General features: G+C 39.8%; 1 protein-coding gene across 1 annotated transcript in view; it reads right to left on the bottom strand.

Annotated features, from left to right (window-relative positions):
* LOC136885033 (uncharacterized) overlaps positions 1–8,487 on the bottom strand; it is a 189,709-nt gene extending 181,222 nt beyond the window's left edge. The window contains exon 1 of the mRNA XM_068230065.1: positions 8,463–8,487. Within this exon, the coding sequence (XP_068086166.1) occupies positions 8,463–8,487 (25 nt within the window). The remainder of the gene's footprint in view (positions 1–8,462) is intronic.
* Positions 8,488–15,897: the final 7,410 nt, after the last annotated feature.

Here is a 15,897-nt window from a genome sequence, read left to right as displayed (position 1 = left end):
TTTAACAATATATCACGGTTTCCTTCATAACTCTCTTACTGATTCACGGATAATTATGATTTTTTTACAGTTTCCTCCCATAATGTTTTACTACAATCTGTACCTCATTCAGATCCATATGATTTAAATTCGATTTTATATAACATTTTTATTTAAAAAGCTATCAATATTTTCTGGTGCTCGGAATAAAAACGCGACAAAAATCCAAATCACAGTCTATGTTAATGATTGCGGTTCATTTTGTAGCTGGAGCTTTGATACACACTTTGAAAAAGCAAAAGTACGAAAATTCTTATAAACTTGGAATTTATAAGGGAAACAGTGATATACTGTTAAAAAGGCGGAAAATTTTGAACATTTTATTTTTAAATGTTATAATTAGAATTATGACATTATTAAAGTTGCTTCTGATTGCCAGGAAGCTTGCCAATACTGGGATATGTGCAGCAAATGTCAACAACAATTGTAGCATATATAACAATCGAATTAATATTAACCTATTTTTTTCCTTTGTTAAGCTGGGTCTCCCCCCTTAAATATCCATAGATACTTGAAAACTACTAGGAAATTCGAATGGCAACAGACAACACTTTAAAGGGTTTTACTTGAAAAGTATTAAATACGTCTAAATAAGAAGTATGCCATTTGCAAGCGCAGTAAATTCGATTTCGATATGACATGTAGACACTGAGATACAACGAGTCAAATTGACACACATTTTACTGTGACCAAAGTGTATCCGTCTCTTAAATGATGTGACACAGTCGGAGCAGACAACAATTATTTTTACATTCTCCTTTACGTCCCACCGACACAGGTAGATATTATGGCGACGATGGGATAGCAACGGGCTAGGAGTGGGAAGGAAGCGAACGTGGTCTTAATTAAGGTTCATCCCCAGCACTTGCCTGGTGCGAAAATGGGAAACCACGGGAAACAATCTTCAGAGCTACCGACAGTGGGGTTCGAACCTAGTATCTCCCCAACTTGCTCGGTAGCAGATTACAATAATAATAATAATGTTAGTTGTGTTACTCCCCTCTATTATTACAATTTTGGAGATGCCGAGGTGCTGGAATTTTGCCCAGCAGGAGTTCATTTACGTGCCACTAAATCTATAGACACTAGGCTTAGAGGACTATCATTTACCACCGGACTGAGCCGGGGTCGAACCTGCCAGCTTGAACTTAGAAAGTCACCGCTCTAGCATTTCAGTTACTCACTCTGGCATGAGAAGTTTTAGAAGTTGTATTTGACCACTAACCCCACGCTGCTATGGACATTACTTAAAAATGCAGGCCGGTCTGCCGCAGTCGTAACAGTAAATTCCATTATAATTACGACCCCGAAAAGGCATGTAGGCTAGTGTTTATTATTCCGTTAGCAGGAAGAGCCATTTCCTTTGACGACAAGTTGAAAGGACACTAGATAATATTAATTAAAGTAAACGCGAACAGAACTCAGCACATGTTGGCGACATCAAAGCCTACGCGCTACGCTACAATATGCACTCGGCCATTCTCATTTCGCATTGTCTCTCTTCGATTTATATCGCAGAAATTTCTCATTAAAGCCCTCTGAAACAGTGCCAGCTCAGACAGCGTGTCGCAATATGCCTACGAGGGTCATCCACAAAGTAAGCTTTTTAAACTGAGAATTGTCTGTGTAGTTCTTAGTTGCTACGTGACCGTGAAGAAATCCGGCCCTAAACTTTAGGAACCTTGCTTTAGATTCGCGACCAGATTAGATAATTGAAACCTACTCACCCTACATCAGACAGAGGCGCTAGGCTAGAATTCCAACTGTACCTGTCGAGAAGATTCATCACACTGACAACGCGTCAACCTAAATCCTACAGATCTTCAGGTTAAGAAGCGATTGCTTGGTGGGCCGAGGAGTATTACTGTTGTTCTTTGAGTCATTAGTCCATAGACTGGTTTGATGCAGCTCTCCATGCCACCCTATGATGTGCTAACATTTTCATTTCTACGTAACTACAACACCCCCTACATCTACCGTTTTTACTGCATACATTTCCCTCAAAAAACCAACTGAACAAGTGCTCTGTGTCTTAAGATGTGCCCTACCATTCTATCTCTTCTTCTGGACAAATTTCGCAAAATCGATCTCCCCTCACCAATTCGATTCAGAATCTCTTCAGTCGAGATTCGATCTACCAATCTCACGTTCAGCATTCTTCTGTAACACCACATTTCAAACGCTTCTTTTCTCTTTATTTCTTACCTAGTTATCATCATCAATGTTTCACTTCCATACAATGCCACACTCCAGACGAAAGTCTTCAAGAACATATTTCTAATTCCCATATCAATGTTCGAAGTAGAAAAATTTCTTTTCTAAACAAATGCCTTCCTTGTTTGTGCTAGTCTGCGCTTTAGGTCCTTCTTACTTCTGCCATCGTCACTTACATTACTACCCAAGTAACAACATTCATCCACTTACTTTAAGACTTCATTTCCTATTCTATATATATCCTGAATCACCAGACCTCGACTGCACTCCGTTACGTCTCCCTTGGAAATGTATTCCATTCCCTTAATACTCGTCCTATAAATAAATATACGTCCGTATTTATCCTCTTGAAATCCAACTTTATCTTCATACTATGATCTTTCCTATTTTTAGAGATACCACTCAAACTTATTCGTCTACTATTGCCATTTCACCCCAGCTCTCTACTGACAGCTCGGAACATACCGCTTAATGAAGCAGCTCTTCTCCTTACTATCAAGTCATTCTAGCCTAAAGCTTTGCAACATTTTCGCAACACTATTCCCTCGTCGGAAATCACCTAGAACAAATTGTGCTTAATTCGTTTCAATAGTTCTTTCCAATTATCGAATGAAGTAATCCTGGTGAGGGTCCCATACAATGAAACCGTACTCAAGTTGTAGTCTTACCAGATACTTCTATGCTCTCTCCTTTACATCCTTACTACAACCGATAAATACCCTCATAACAATGCGAAGAGATATGTAACCTGAATAAAAATTACCATCTTAATTTGGGGTTTAAATGATTTTTACTATTCGCCGATGATAGCTAACGAGGAGAATTACTAGAAAGGGCCTTCTGAAGAAAGTCCTCCCTGGAACTGCAACAAATCTAATTCACCTATAGTAAGGATCATTCATTTTGCCTCCTGTTAGGTTAATACTTTAGGCTTGCTCTTCTTGGTGTTATAAAATCCATCTAAATCTCTTTAAAATAGTCCTCCTCCAACACGAGACGCATCTGTTATAGTTGTTGACGAACATTTGCCGTGCAGACGATTTTCAAGGGACAGGCACGCCAGCACTTAGGCCTGGATAATAATAATAATAATAATAATAATAATAATAATAATAATAATAATAATAATAATATAAGCCTAGCAATATAGTCAAATAGACTTTAACAGACACAACCTCTAAGGTAAAGTTCATGGGGTATCTGTGACAACGTTAGAAATCACAATAATAATAATAATAATAACAATAATGATATTATTCTTTTAGGTTCCACTAAATATTTTTACGGTTTCCTGAAGCACGGGGGTTCATTTACGTGCCAGTAAATCTACCGACACGAGACTGACGTTTTTGAGTACCTTCAAATGCCACCGTACTCAGCCAGGATCAAACCTGCCAAGGTGTGGCAGGCCGTCAACCGTCTGAGGCACTCAGCCCAGAAAAAATTACGACAGGCGTGAGACAAAGTGATAAACTATCCCCATTTATATTCATCTGCTTCCTAGAATATATTGTGAGAATTCTAAACTCAAAACTTGAACGTCAAGGGATAACCCCCATCTGCCTTGAAGAAAATGAGGAGAAATCAAAGTCAGCTGCCTAGATTTTGCTGATGACATAGCTATACTCACAGAGCAGCCAGAAAAGTCGCAACCACCCAAATTAAGCTGTTCGAAAGATCTGCGAGCCAAACAGTACTAACGATCTCAATAAGGAAAGACAGAAATTTTCACGGACAACAAACATTGATCCGTGTTGCTTGAAACAGAGATAGGACGGATAGAACGGGCAAGAAGTTCAAGTTTTGGTGTGACCATACAGCAGATTGGACTAGAAGAAAAACCGCAGTGAAAGTTTGGATCTCAAAGAGAAGAGCGTATCCTGGAATGACAAAGTAAAACACTACAACACCGTGTTTACAACAGGATGCCTCTGCATGAACTAGAAGCTGGAAAAGCTGAAGGTCTCAAAGAGAAGAATCCCCAGAAAATTTATGGGCGCTGTCCATACTCAAGTAGGACGGAAACTTCGAAGCAACAAAGACGTTTACCATAAGGTGGAGTGAATCTCGGAGAGCATGGTGTTTCTAGGACATTTGTGTAGAATGAACGGAAACAAACTTTCCAAGCAGAAATTTGGTTACAACATGGATTTAGGAAACGGGGAAAGGTTTTGGTAAGGTTAAACACATCGGAGTTCCAAATGTTAGACAGAAATAAAATAAGGAACGCAGTATAAAATTTGGAAGGGTTTCAAATCGGAGGAAGAGCTAAGAAGAGTGGACTAGTCTGGACAGAAGGATAGGACAGGGAACGCAAGAAAGAGCAGGGTGCGAAATCATGGATGTGAGCCCGCGGGTGGCGGGGAATTCTTTCATTATAAAATAATAAGGAAAATCTAGAACATACAGGATATATTATTGAAATTAATGTTTTTACTGTGCATATTTTCATAAAAACATCAGCAATAATTCACATAACACAGAAAACTGCCAGACCTCGATTAATATAACATCGTAGCGGTGGCAACTCCCTACCTGCAGCCTATTATTCATCTTTTACTCCGGCAAATCCATCTGAAACCCGGAAAAAGGTGTAACTTACTTGAAGCCCTCCTCTCTTGTCATCGCTTTAAGTAGCTTGAACCTACATCACTCCTGTACTTCTTGGAGAGGGTGTGTTTCTAATAAGTAGCCAATAGGACAGTATTCACTTAAGGAGTGTACAAACGGAATAACTTTGCAATGTTTATCATTCTTGTTATAACAGCAGAATTCGAACAAAAAGATCTGGGGGAGGGGGTCATTCACTTACTGCGGAGTTACATACCCCTCCCCCGTCGGGTACTGTCTGTAAGCAACACAAGTATTTAACCCTTAAATGTGCAATTTATTTTTTTCATTTAAGTATGATGGTTGTTCGTTTCAAAATTAAGAGGTTATTATCAGAAATAATACTAAAAAAATTGTCAAAATAAATATTTTTTATTTATTTGGTTCAGTAGAAATGTTAAGAGTTTTGAATGCTTTACAGCGGGCGAGTTGGCCGTGCGGTTAGGGGAGCGCAGCTCTCAGCTTGCATTCGAGAGATAGTGGGTTCGAAACGCACTGTCGACAGCCCTGAAGATGGTTTTCCGTGGTTTACCATTTTCGCACCAGGCAAATGCTGGGGCTGTATCTTAATGAACACCATGGCTGTTTCCTTCTCACTTTTTGCCTTTTCCTATCCCATCGTCGCCATAAGACCTATCTGTGTCGGTGCGACGTAAAGCAAATAGAAAAAAGTTTACACTTCGGTTGCTAGCAAGAACAATCACAAAATAAAGGATTGCTAATTTTTAATACACTCGCGACATCCAGCGAGTTCGTCTGCGAGGTGGAAGTAAATGCATACTTGTAAAATCATAAATCAGTGATATAACAAGCAAGTAAATTCTCCTTTGCACATATGCAATGCTGTGCATTTAAGGGTTAAACCCTATGATCCTTCTTGCCCTTTCCCCCTCACCCCATTTGTTTCTGATTTCGCACCTTGTAAGGAGAGACAGAGGAAACTTCACACAACGAGAAAGAAATGAAGTTGTTGCGGGATCCTAAGTGGTCAATCCGCTTGTAAAATAATAATAACTAGAGCCCGGATTTTTGAGCATTAATAGGTTAGAATGGAAAGTTTCTGAAGCGAGCAGCAAGTATAGTCAACCTTCACAACGATTATGCTATGGGGTTTGCATAAACATTAGGGGCAATGCCCATCAGAACTCCTATAATTTATGTTATTCTTGCTACATTATGGAAGAGCGGGTGGCCGACACTTCCTATTAACCAAATTTAATTTGCAATCTAACCTGTTACGGCATGAAAATCCGGGCTTTAATAATAACAGAATGTAGCATTTGTCAAGCTCACAATCTCTTTTGCTTTTATCAGTCGTGTAGAATGGGATTTCTTTCAGATTTCATCATTTCAGCCAATGACTGTCAAAGTAAACTAACGACAAAGTGAGTATTGTGATTTTAGCTCCGTTTGCAGGCTGTACAGCAGGTAGCCGGCCGCTCCGCTCTCAGGGTAATGTATTCCAACAGTGAAACGTGTTACGGTGCTCGCCTCCAGACAAAGGGCATGGCTATTGTTATCTGCCGCCAACAGGTCTCTGTGATTTATGATTCCTCTGTCCCGTCACTGCTCTGGCCGTTAAGCCTAAGTGCACAACCTGCTGAGCTTACTGTGCCACTACATGAAACTCCCAGATACACTGCAGGGTTCGTAACTTTGTGACCTACAAAGTACATTCAGCAGAATTTCATTTTACAGAGCCCGGATTTTTACCCAGTAATACGTTAGAATATTCAAACTTACTGAAGTGAGTAACAAGTATAGCTTGCACTGCACAACAATCATGCTGTGAGGTTTGCATACATTTAAGGCGTACGGCCTATCAGAACCCCTAGAATTTATGTTACTCTCGTTACATGAAGGAATAACGGGCGAGACGATACTTCCTAATAAGAAATTAGTTTGCATTCTAATCTATCAGCCTGTTTCCAGTCATCTGACCGAGTTAAGAATAGAATGAATGAAGCCTCCATCTAGCGGCCAGGATAGGAAATGTGCCGACTGCCGAAGCCCGCCGCACTCCTCTGGGGCGATGATAAATGACTGACAGACGAAATGAAATGTTAATGGAGAGTGTTGCTGGAATGAAAGAAGACAGGGAAAACCGATGTACGCGAAGAAAAACCTGTCCTGCCTCCGGTTTATGCAGCACAAACCTCACATGAAGTGACCGAGATTTGAACCCACGGTATCGAGTGGTGAGTTGGCGTCTGAACCACGGAGGTTTGCATTATAACCTATCACTGCTTAAAATTCCTTGATTTACATTACATGAAAACGTGACTGAATGTAATTACAGGATTCAAACGTTGCATTTCTGTATCACCTTGTCAACAGCGAGAACGAAATGACAAAGTTTCATTAGTCCACATAAAAGGGACAATCTTCCAATTTAAACGACAAACATCACAAAGAAACGGTACTGTAAATCTGGTTTGTGAACGCCTGCATAAAGGCCTCAACAGTGCCATTGCATGGACAGCAGACAGTGGTAAACAATGAAAAGCCAGGTTGTATGTTTTACAAGGGGAAAAACTCCTCTCAGATTTAATTACTGTGGCGAAGGGCTGAATATTATAAGTACCTTAAGTTTTAATATAAAGAAAGTTCTTCATTGGGGGTAATCACATTAATGGGATTGTTAATAAAGGTTACAGATCTCTTCATATGGTTATGAGGTTATCTAGGGTTTGTGGTACGGATATTAAGTAGCGGGCGTGTGAATAACGGGTAAAACCACACTTAGAGTATGGTTCCAATGTATGGGATCATCACTAGGATTGCTTGATGGGAGAACTAAAAACATCCAAAGTAAAGCAGTTCTATTTGTACTGGGTGATTTCCGGCAAAAGAGCAGTGTTGCGAAAACCTTCCAAAGTTTGGGCTTGGAAGTTTTGTGATTAAGGAGACGAGATGCTCGAATAAGCAGGATGTTCCGAGCTGTCAATGGAGGCATGCCAGTTGATAAGGAATTTGCCACCTGTGCGATTCAGATCAGTTGCTGTTTTATTGAAGCCCGAATTTTTTTTTCAAGTCGCTTTACGTCGCACCGACACAGATAGGTCTTGTGGCGACGATGGGACAGGAAAGAGATAGGAGTGGGAAGGAAGTGGCCATGGCCTTGATTAAGGTACAGCCTCAGCATTTGCCTGGTGGGAAAATGGGAAACCACGGAAAACCATCTTCTGGGCTGCCGACAGTGGGGTTCGAACCCACTATCTTCCGAATACTGAATACTGGCTGCACTTAAGCGACTGCAGCTATCGAGCTCGGTGAATTCCGAATCAAATCAATCTCTCAGGGATTAAATGGGACCTGAAGAAGTTTTCATCTTCTAATTCTGAAGCAAAATGCGTGTGTTTTGAATCCTACCCCTTCTATCTACTACTCGTCGTTTGACAACGAGGGAATTTCTGTTTTAAATACCTATTAGTCTTCTTCCTACTAAACATTCCTGTTTTTTTCTTAGAAGGGTAGCTTTCGGACCATGAGATCAAAGTAATTGGTGTGAAGTGCGTTATTTCACTATCACCCGCAATCCCTGAACCCAGGCTTGTGAAGGCATAGCGAGGACCATGAGGTTTGTAGTGTTAAATTACCAGACACATTGTACCTGAGAGTCATGATGTCATTATGTGATACTGCGCATGCCTAGTAGGTACTCTCTTTTTTGGTTCTTGCTTCAGCAGTCTTTTTCAGGGATGGACCTCTTCATATGGTATCTAATACTGTTTGAGGAATAAGTGTACGCTGTTGTGTGGTTAGCAAAATGACTTGTAGCCCTCATGCTACGGTAAACACTCTCTGGTGAATGAGGTGATGCGTAATTACCAAGCGGACAATATGCGTCTAACATACATCATGGGGTGCATTTCGCGGGAGTTGTATGACCCACTGGAGCAACATATCCGTGCCGGTGTTGTCATGTTGGTGTGGTGTGATAGCGATGGAACGTCGGACACTTTACTTGAAGGTAGTGATACACGAGGACATCACATATGCGGCCCAGCTGAGATAACCAGCAATCTGCTGGCGCTCCTCCTCGTTGGCATGGCGGATTAGCGGGATCAGTTGTCGGATGCACTGCTGGGTGGTGTGGTGTAGGGAGACCTCTCCCTGGGGCAGGTCCACGGTGACCCCTAGGTAGGTGAAGACGTCAGCCGGCTGCAGGAGGGACTTGCGGCGGTTGATTGTTATTCCTAGGATAACTTCCAGGTAGAGGACAATCTCGTCGGCCATTCGTTGATCCAAAGTGTCCCGTGTATCAGCCAGTCGTCGAGGTAAGTTATCATTTGGACGGGAAATTCTTGTTGAAGGATCTGACCCACGGCGGTAGCCCAGCGTTGCATAATGGGCGGAGCTAAAGAATGCCCCATAGGGAGGCGCGCCCATACGTAAGTTTTTCCACGGTAGTAGATCCCCCATGGATGTCTGGTTCTGGGGTGGATCATGATCTGGTAGAAGCCGCTCACTAAATCTATCATGATAGCACGATGATGGGCTGGTATGTCAGCCAATTCGAGTTTTTTGAACCATCATCCGCAGGAGTGAAACATAAGAACATCCACGAACAGTTCCTTTGAAAGGAGAGACAGCAGTGTCTTTATGTCAGAGTCAGGATTGCATAGAAAAAGGAAATGTTTTTGCTCTTGAGAGTTGAGTTTACGAGCATATCCACACCAAATGCCGGAATATCCGTGACAAAAGGACCCAGTTAAATATAAATCCATATAGAATCAACAATACTGCATGCAGGAGAAAAAGGCAGTTTTAATTTTATCCTGACATTCATTCATAACAACAACTTTTTTCACAAATATCAGATGAAATAAAGACTTGGTATACAGATTAACAATACGTTTCTTTAAGACATAATACATTTTGGTATACATTTAATGTTACGAATTTTCAAAGTGAGTGCTCCATTGGAAATGGAAAAAAATATACCGACACTTTCTTGTTCAACCTGGATTAAAATTTTAAGTGAGTACGCTAAAAATTTCTACTACACATAATTACAAGTAGAATAAAAGAAACTAAATTATTATGTAGCCTGTTTCTACTGTATGTGCCACAAAGTATAATCTCGGGCGTCTAAACTTTCTTCCACTTAGTCTTCTCTGGTCAGTAAAATTAGCCTTGTGGTTCTTGTGCTATAGAATTTGTGCAGTGATTAATGTAATTTTACATGTCTGAGGAATATTGTAACGTAGAAAAAGTTGAGTGGAAAGTGTACGAAGTGTTGGTGTTGATAGATATGTTATAAAACAAGAGTAATACTATTTTAAATTCTTCTTTGGTTCCTATAATGCTCATAAATCGTGAATATGCCAAGGAAAATGTTTAAATTATGTTGAAAACTCTGATGTAGGAGAATTTTGAGTGAAAGGGGGATAAAATGTTCATGTAAATAAATTTCACAGAAAAGGATTAACATTTTTCTTTTCTCAATTAATTCATATTCATAAGAATGTACCTGTCACAATTTCCAGGACTAGTGTACTGTAATCCTTACATTGTGAATAAATACGTTTAACTGATGGACAAACCAAGAAAATTCTCTTCTACTAAGATTACTAACAATTTCTTTACTAATATTATGTGCAGAAAGCGAGTTTTGAAAAATTGTTGACTTTCAAACCCTCATACAGTATACAATTCTTAAAATAAATAAGGTTCGAAGAACACCCTTCAATAAGACCTAATTATAAAATTAATAAAAAGGAGTTTATAACTATAAAGCCCTTATGGGAAACCAGTTTCTTGTCTCTCCTGAAAATGTCACTATTCCACAAAGCAAGATTTTCAAGAACAGTCTTCAATTTCAACTTAACCTTATTGTCACAACCTGTATATACAGATTACACCAATGGCACTTCTTTGCCGGGCTGAGTGGCTCAGACGTTTGAGGCACTGTCCCTTCTTACGCCCAACTTGGCAATTTCGATTCTGAATCTGTCCGTGGTATTTGAAGGTGCTCAAATACGTCAGCTTGGTGTAGATAGATTTACAGGCACATAAATGAACTCCCGCGGGACAAAATTATGGCACCTTAGCGTTTCCGGAAACCGTAATTATAGTTAATGGGACGTCGTCAAAATCAGTGAAGTACTATTATTGTGACACTTTAACATCTTTTTAGATGGATAGGTAAAAATAATCTGTACCACGTTCATAATATGTATTACTGTTATTATTAATGACAACAGTCTGGATGTTTTGGGTAGTAATAGGTTAGATTGCAAAATAATTTGGTTATCAGGAAATGTCGTCTAGCCCGTTCTTCCGTTATGTAGCGTGAGTAACATAAATTCTAGGGGTCTTGATGGCCGTACCCCTATGTTTATTCCAAACTCATAGCATAACCTTTGTGTAGATTAGACTATACCTGTTACCTTTTTCACTAACATTGCATTGTATCCTATTACTACCTCAAATTAGGGCTCTAATTATTACGATTATCAGTTTTGTTTTCGAAAGTGTTGGGTAAATTGCTCAATAAGTGGTGTCATTTGAGCTGTCCTCGTAAGATGTGTAACTCTTTAACACCGTCGGGAACAAGGGCGGTGAGATCTACTGTGCCCTGGTAAAGCTCTTCTTTGTCTCTTTTCCTTTCCGAAGCACCTTCAATCTCCTCTTTACCACTAACGTGTCCGGTGGGGAACATTGCGTGATCGAGAAGATCTTTCCCCTGCAATCACAAGATTAGTTTTTCAGTTCGCCACTAAATCTCGTCCTTCCCTCTCGGTGCATTACTTTCCTCCCTTCCTCGGTGTGAAACCGATGTACCTTAACAGGTCGTCACTCATTCTCTGACTTCTAGCAACTCAGGAGCCGCGTCTCCTTCACAAATAATTCAAGGCAATGTGTTCTTAAAACGTACAGAATGACTCTGCGAAGTATGGATAGAATTATACGCAACACGTTTAAAAAGGTAGCTTGCACTTGTAAGTCGAGATTATTATTTTTCTTATTCTTATTATTAAATACAGGCATTTTAGACTCTAATATAGGTTAGAATGCCAACTTACTGAAGTGCGTAGCAAGTTTTATGCAGACCACTCTACAGTGGTGTAGGGAGGGCTGCATAAGATATAGGGGATCTTACCTCGTATACCTTACGTTTATGCTAAGCTTACAACACATCCACTGAGTGGGCTAGGCGATATTTCCTACTCACTTAAATAACATTGCATTCTAACCTACAACAGCCTGAAAATCCGGTGTCTAATGATTATTATTATTATTATTATTATTATTATTATTATTATTATTATTATTATTATTATTATTGGCTATCGACTGCCTGTTTCCAGTCCCTTGAGCGGGTCAGGAATGAAGCTCAATCTGTCGGCCAGGATGGGAATTGTGCCTTCTGCTGTCACACTTCTCTGAGGCAATGATTATTGATTGACAGATTAAATGATATTGGAGAGTGTTTCTGGAATGAAAGTTGACAAGAAAACCGGAGTGCTCAGAGAAAAACCTGACCCACCTCCGGTTTGTCCAGGACAAATTTCACATCCTTTGACCGGGATTTGAACCATGAAACCCAACGATGAGAGGCCGGCGCGCAGCCGCCTGAGCTACGGAGGCTCTAATAATAATAATAATAATAATAATAATAATAATAATAATAATAATAATAATAATAATAATAATAATAATAATGTTTTATTTTAAAGTAACTAAAATGCACTTAAATAAGTTAAGCAAAGTAACACATTCAATCATCTTATTCATTCCGACTCGCTGGCTGAACGGTCAGCGTACTGGCCTTCGGTTCAGAGGGTCCAGGATTCGATTCCCGGCCGAGTCGGGGATTTTAACCTTCATTGGTTAATTCCAATGGCTCGGGGCTGGGTGTTTGTGACGTCCCTAACATCCCTGCAACTCACACACCACACATAACACTATCCTCCAACACAATAACACGCAGTTACCTACACATGGCAGATGCCGCCCACCCTCATCGGAGGGTCTGCCTTACAAGGGATGCACTCGGCTAGAAATAGCCACACGAAATTATTATTATTATCTCATTCATTCATTCGTTCATTCCTTCAACAATTATTCAGCAATTCACAGGGATCTGCTCAGCAAGTGCTCATGGCAAGGGACTTCAAAATTGCAATGAGAGGGGATGTCCCTAAAGATCGCAGATTTCATGACATGGATGCAAATATGTTTTAGGAGCAATGCGGATTACAGCATGGCAAGAGAGGAGCCGGACCTTGTTTGGTGGTCATGACAGGACGAGAGAAGAAGAATGATAGTTGGCAGTATTAGTGGGAAGCATTTTGTGTAGAAATCATATCATGTACAGCTCATGGGGTTGATACCCTCGAAGCATGGCAATTCCTTATAATAAAGTGATATATGAACAGCATATCGCATATTAAAGATACATCTTAGACAGGTTGTCTGCTTTTCAGTTTAAACGTACTATTTTCCACTACTATTTGGTAAAGAATCGAGAAACCTTTTAGGACAATCTATGGTAGAGTTTTAATTAAATTTGTCTGGTAAACACCAAATGTGTCTCCGAAGAATTTTTACATGCCATCATCGTTTGACATGTAGTGTCGACTGAACTTTCTTCCGCCCTTGGAAAATAGGAGAGTAGACTTTCATTTGGGCTCTCGATGTTGTTCTATGTCCTTTATCGTGAGAGCTCTGCTCTGCGAGGTCAGCATTTCATAGGAGATGGTCTCTTGAGTCCTCCATGACGCGCAGACATACATCTTCATTAACCCTACAGTTAAAATGTACAGCCACACGCGCGTGTTCTCTTGTTAACTTACACACGCTACGGTTAACCCTGACATCAGCTCTTTTAATGAAATAAGGTACTCCCCACCTTCTGAGCGAACGTATCTTGTTATGAGTAATAGAGATGCTACATTTAGATGTGGAAACTGCGAGATATGCTAATGAAAATGCCTTCCAAATTCAAAGCGCACGAACACACAAAACAGGGCGACAACTGTGGCACTGTGGATTAGTAGTTGTAAGAGTTAAGGATATTGCACAGTGCAAAACTATGAGGTTACTGGCGATGGTGATGATTGTTGTTTAAAGGGGCCTAACCGCTAGGTAATAGTACAAGGTGCAACGAAATGAAAATTAAAATTCAAAACTTCAATATCGAATTTACACGAGTAATACCCGCATGTTTGTTTTAAAAAATGAAGCATGAAATTGGGGTGCGGGTTTTATTTGAGTCAATCTTGGCATTTTTTCAATATCAGCCTTCCTAAAGTTAGGGTGCGGGGATTATTCGCATAAATACGGTATGTATCCACTGACTAGAATATAAAACGAATGATGATGAAAAAAATATCGTGAAACAAAAACAAACAGATGATCCAATTCAGAATGTCTGAATTACTGGGATGATGCTTATTACGTAAAGGGGTACAAAATCCAGGTCACCAGCCCCTCGTAATGGTACTAATCACTGGTAAAGCAGAACCAGGGTGTTCTTCCTGTAGTGGTACTAATAGTCTCATAGTATTTCTCGTATGATGGTGCTAATCATAGGCAATGTAGACACATGGTTTACTCACTTAGTGGCACTAATCACAGGCAACGTGGACGCATGGTGTTTCTCATAAAGAGGTACTGCTCCTATGCGACTCAGATCCGTGGTTTTTCTCGCAAGTTGGTACTAGTCACAAGTAACGTCGACCTGTGGTGTTCAATATGTAATGGCACTAATCACAAACATTTTCATCCCCCTTGGTCTCCCCTTTCAACGCCTCTTACGACAGGCAGAGGATACCGTGGGTGTACTATTCGTCTGCGTCTCCCACACACACGGGGTTGAGGTTGCTGGAAGTATTTTTCAGTGTAATTGTAAGAATGAGAACTAGGGTATATAAAATATAAAAGGCAATTATGAGAATAATATAGGAGTTAATGGGGTAAAAATAACACAGCATACAGATAGAATAGGGGTGATAATATATGTGACTATATTCTGAAGAAATGGGATCGGCATAACTTATAAAACATTGTTTAGGGACCAGGGAAACACGAGATAAATTTATTGATGTTGGGGATATAAGTAAAATTGATAATGAAACTGTTGTATGCGATTGTAGAGTTATTTAACAGAGAGTGGATGCACCCGGGAAGGACTACAACATTAATCAATAATATTAAGGGGATGTGGAGAATTGCAGTAAAGTGAGGGAGGAAAGAATTGGTAAATGATGCTTAGTGAGAGGATTGTGCCTGAGGAAACCTAGGCAATATAACATTCTTGAAGTCTAGAGCAATTAGGTACGTAGATCATAGTTATAGCATATAATTAATTTACCGTCATATTCTAATTAAATTACATGTTTTGATAATTTAATACTAAGATTCATTTGAGATATCAGACGTGATATGGGGTGACTGAGGAAGACTGCTGTGGAGGGGGTATCATTTCTTTGCAATAATGTTTCTGTCACTCCTTTCAGGCCATTCATTCTGAGTTCAACTTCTGAATCACAAAGGCCTAATTTCTTTAACCAATGTTAAGTGTTAACACTGCTGTTAAGAAGACTTAACACATAATTGAACAAAATGACCGTCTCATCTTGTTAACTCTAACAAATTGTTAATACTTGTGTTAAATCAACATGGCAGCAGCCCTGTGTTAAACCTCTTAAAAGCTGTTAACATTTCAAAATGGTAGCATGTAGAAGACGTAAGTTTGAAGCTTTACTGCTGTATGAAGACTATTTATAAACTGAAGAAGGCAAAGGACGATTCATACTACGCAAAATCGAATATTAGAGTTGTCAAAAGAAAATTTTCTACAAAGATACCTAATTACCAAACCCATAATTGACAAGGTACTAAAGTAAATTGAAAATAGTTTCGTACAGACTATAACTTATCAGTGTCTCCCGTGCATCAGTTGCTTATACTCTTAGATATTGTTCTACAGATTTTTTCAGGTTATTTTAGGCAACTCTGTTCACGAGTGCGAGACAAGAGCCTTTGCAGCAGACTTAAATTACACTCATATAAGGATGTTGT

Source organism: Anabrus simplex, chromosome 13 (genome assembly GCF_040414725.1).
Source record: "Anabrus simplex isolate iqAnaSimp1 chromosome 13, ASM4041472v1, whole genome shotgun sequence".
NCBI classification, from domain to species: Eukaryota; Metazoa; Arthropoda; class Insecta; order Orthoptera; family Tettigoniidae; genus Anabrus; species Anabrus simplex.
The sequence above is the reverse complement of the archived record's forward strand: the minus strand, read 5'-3'. Positions and strand labels throughout refer to the sequence as shown.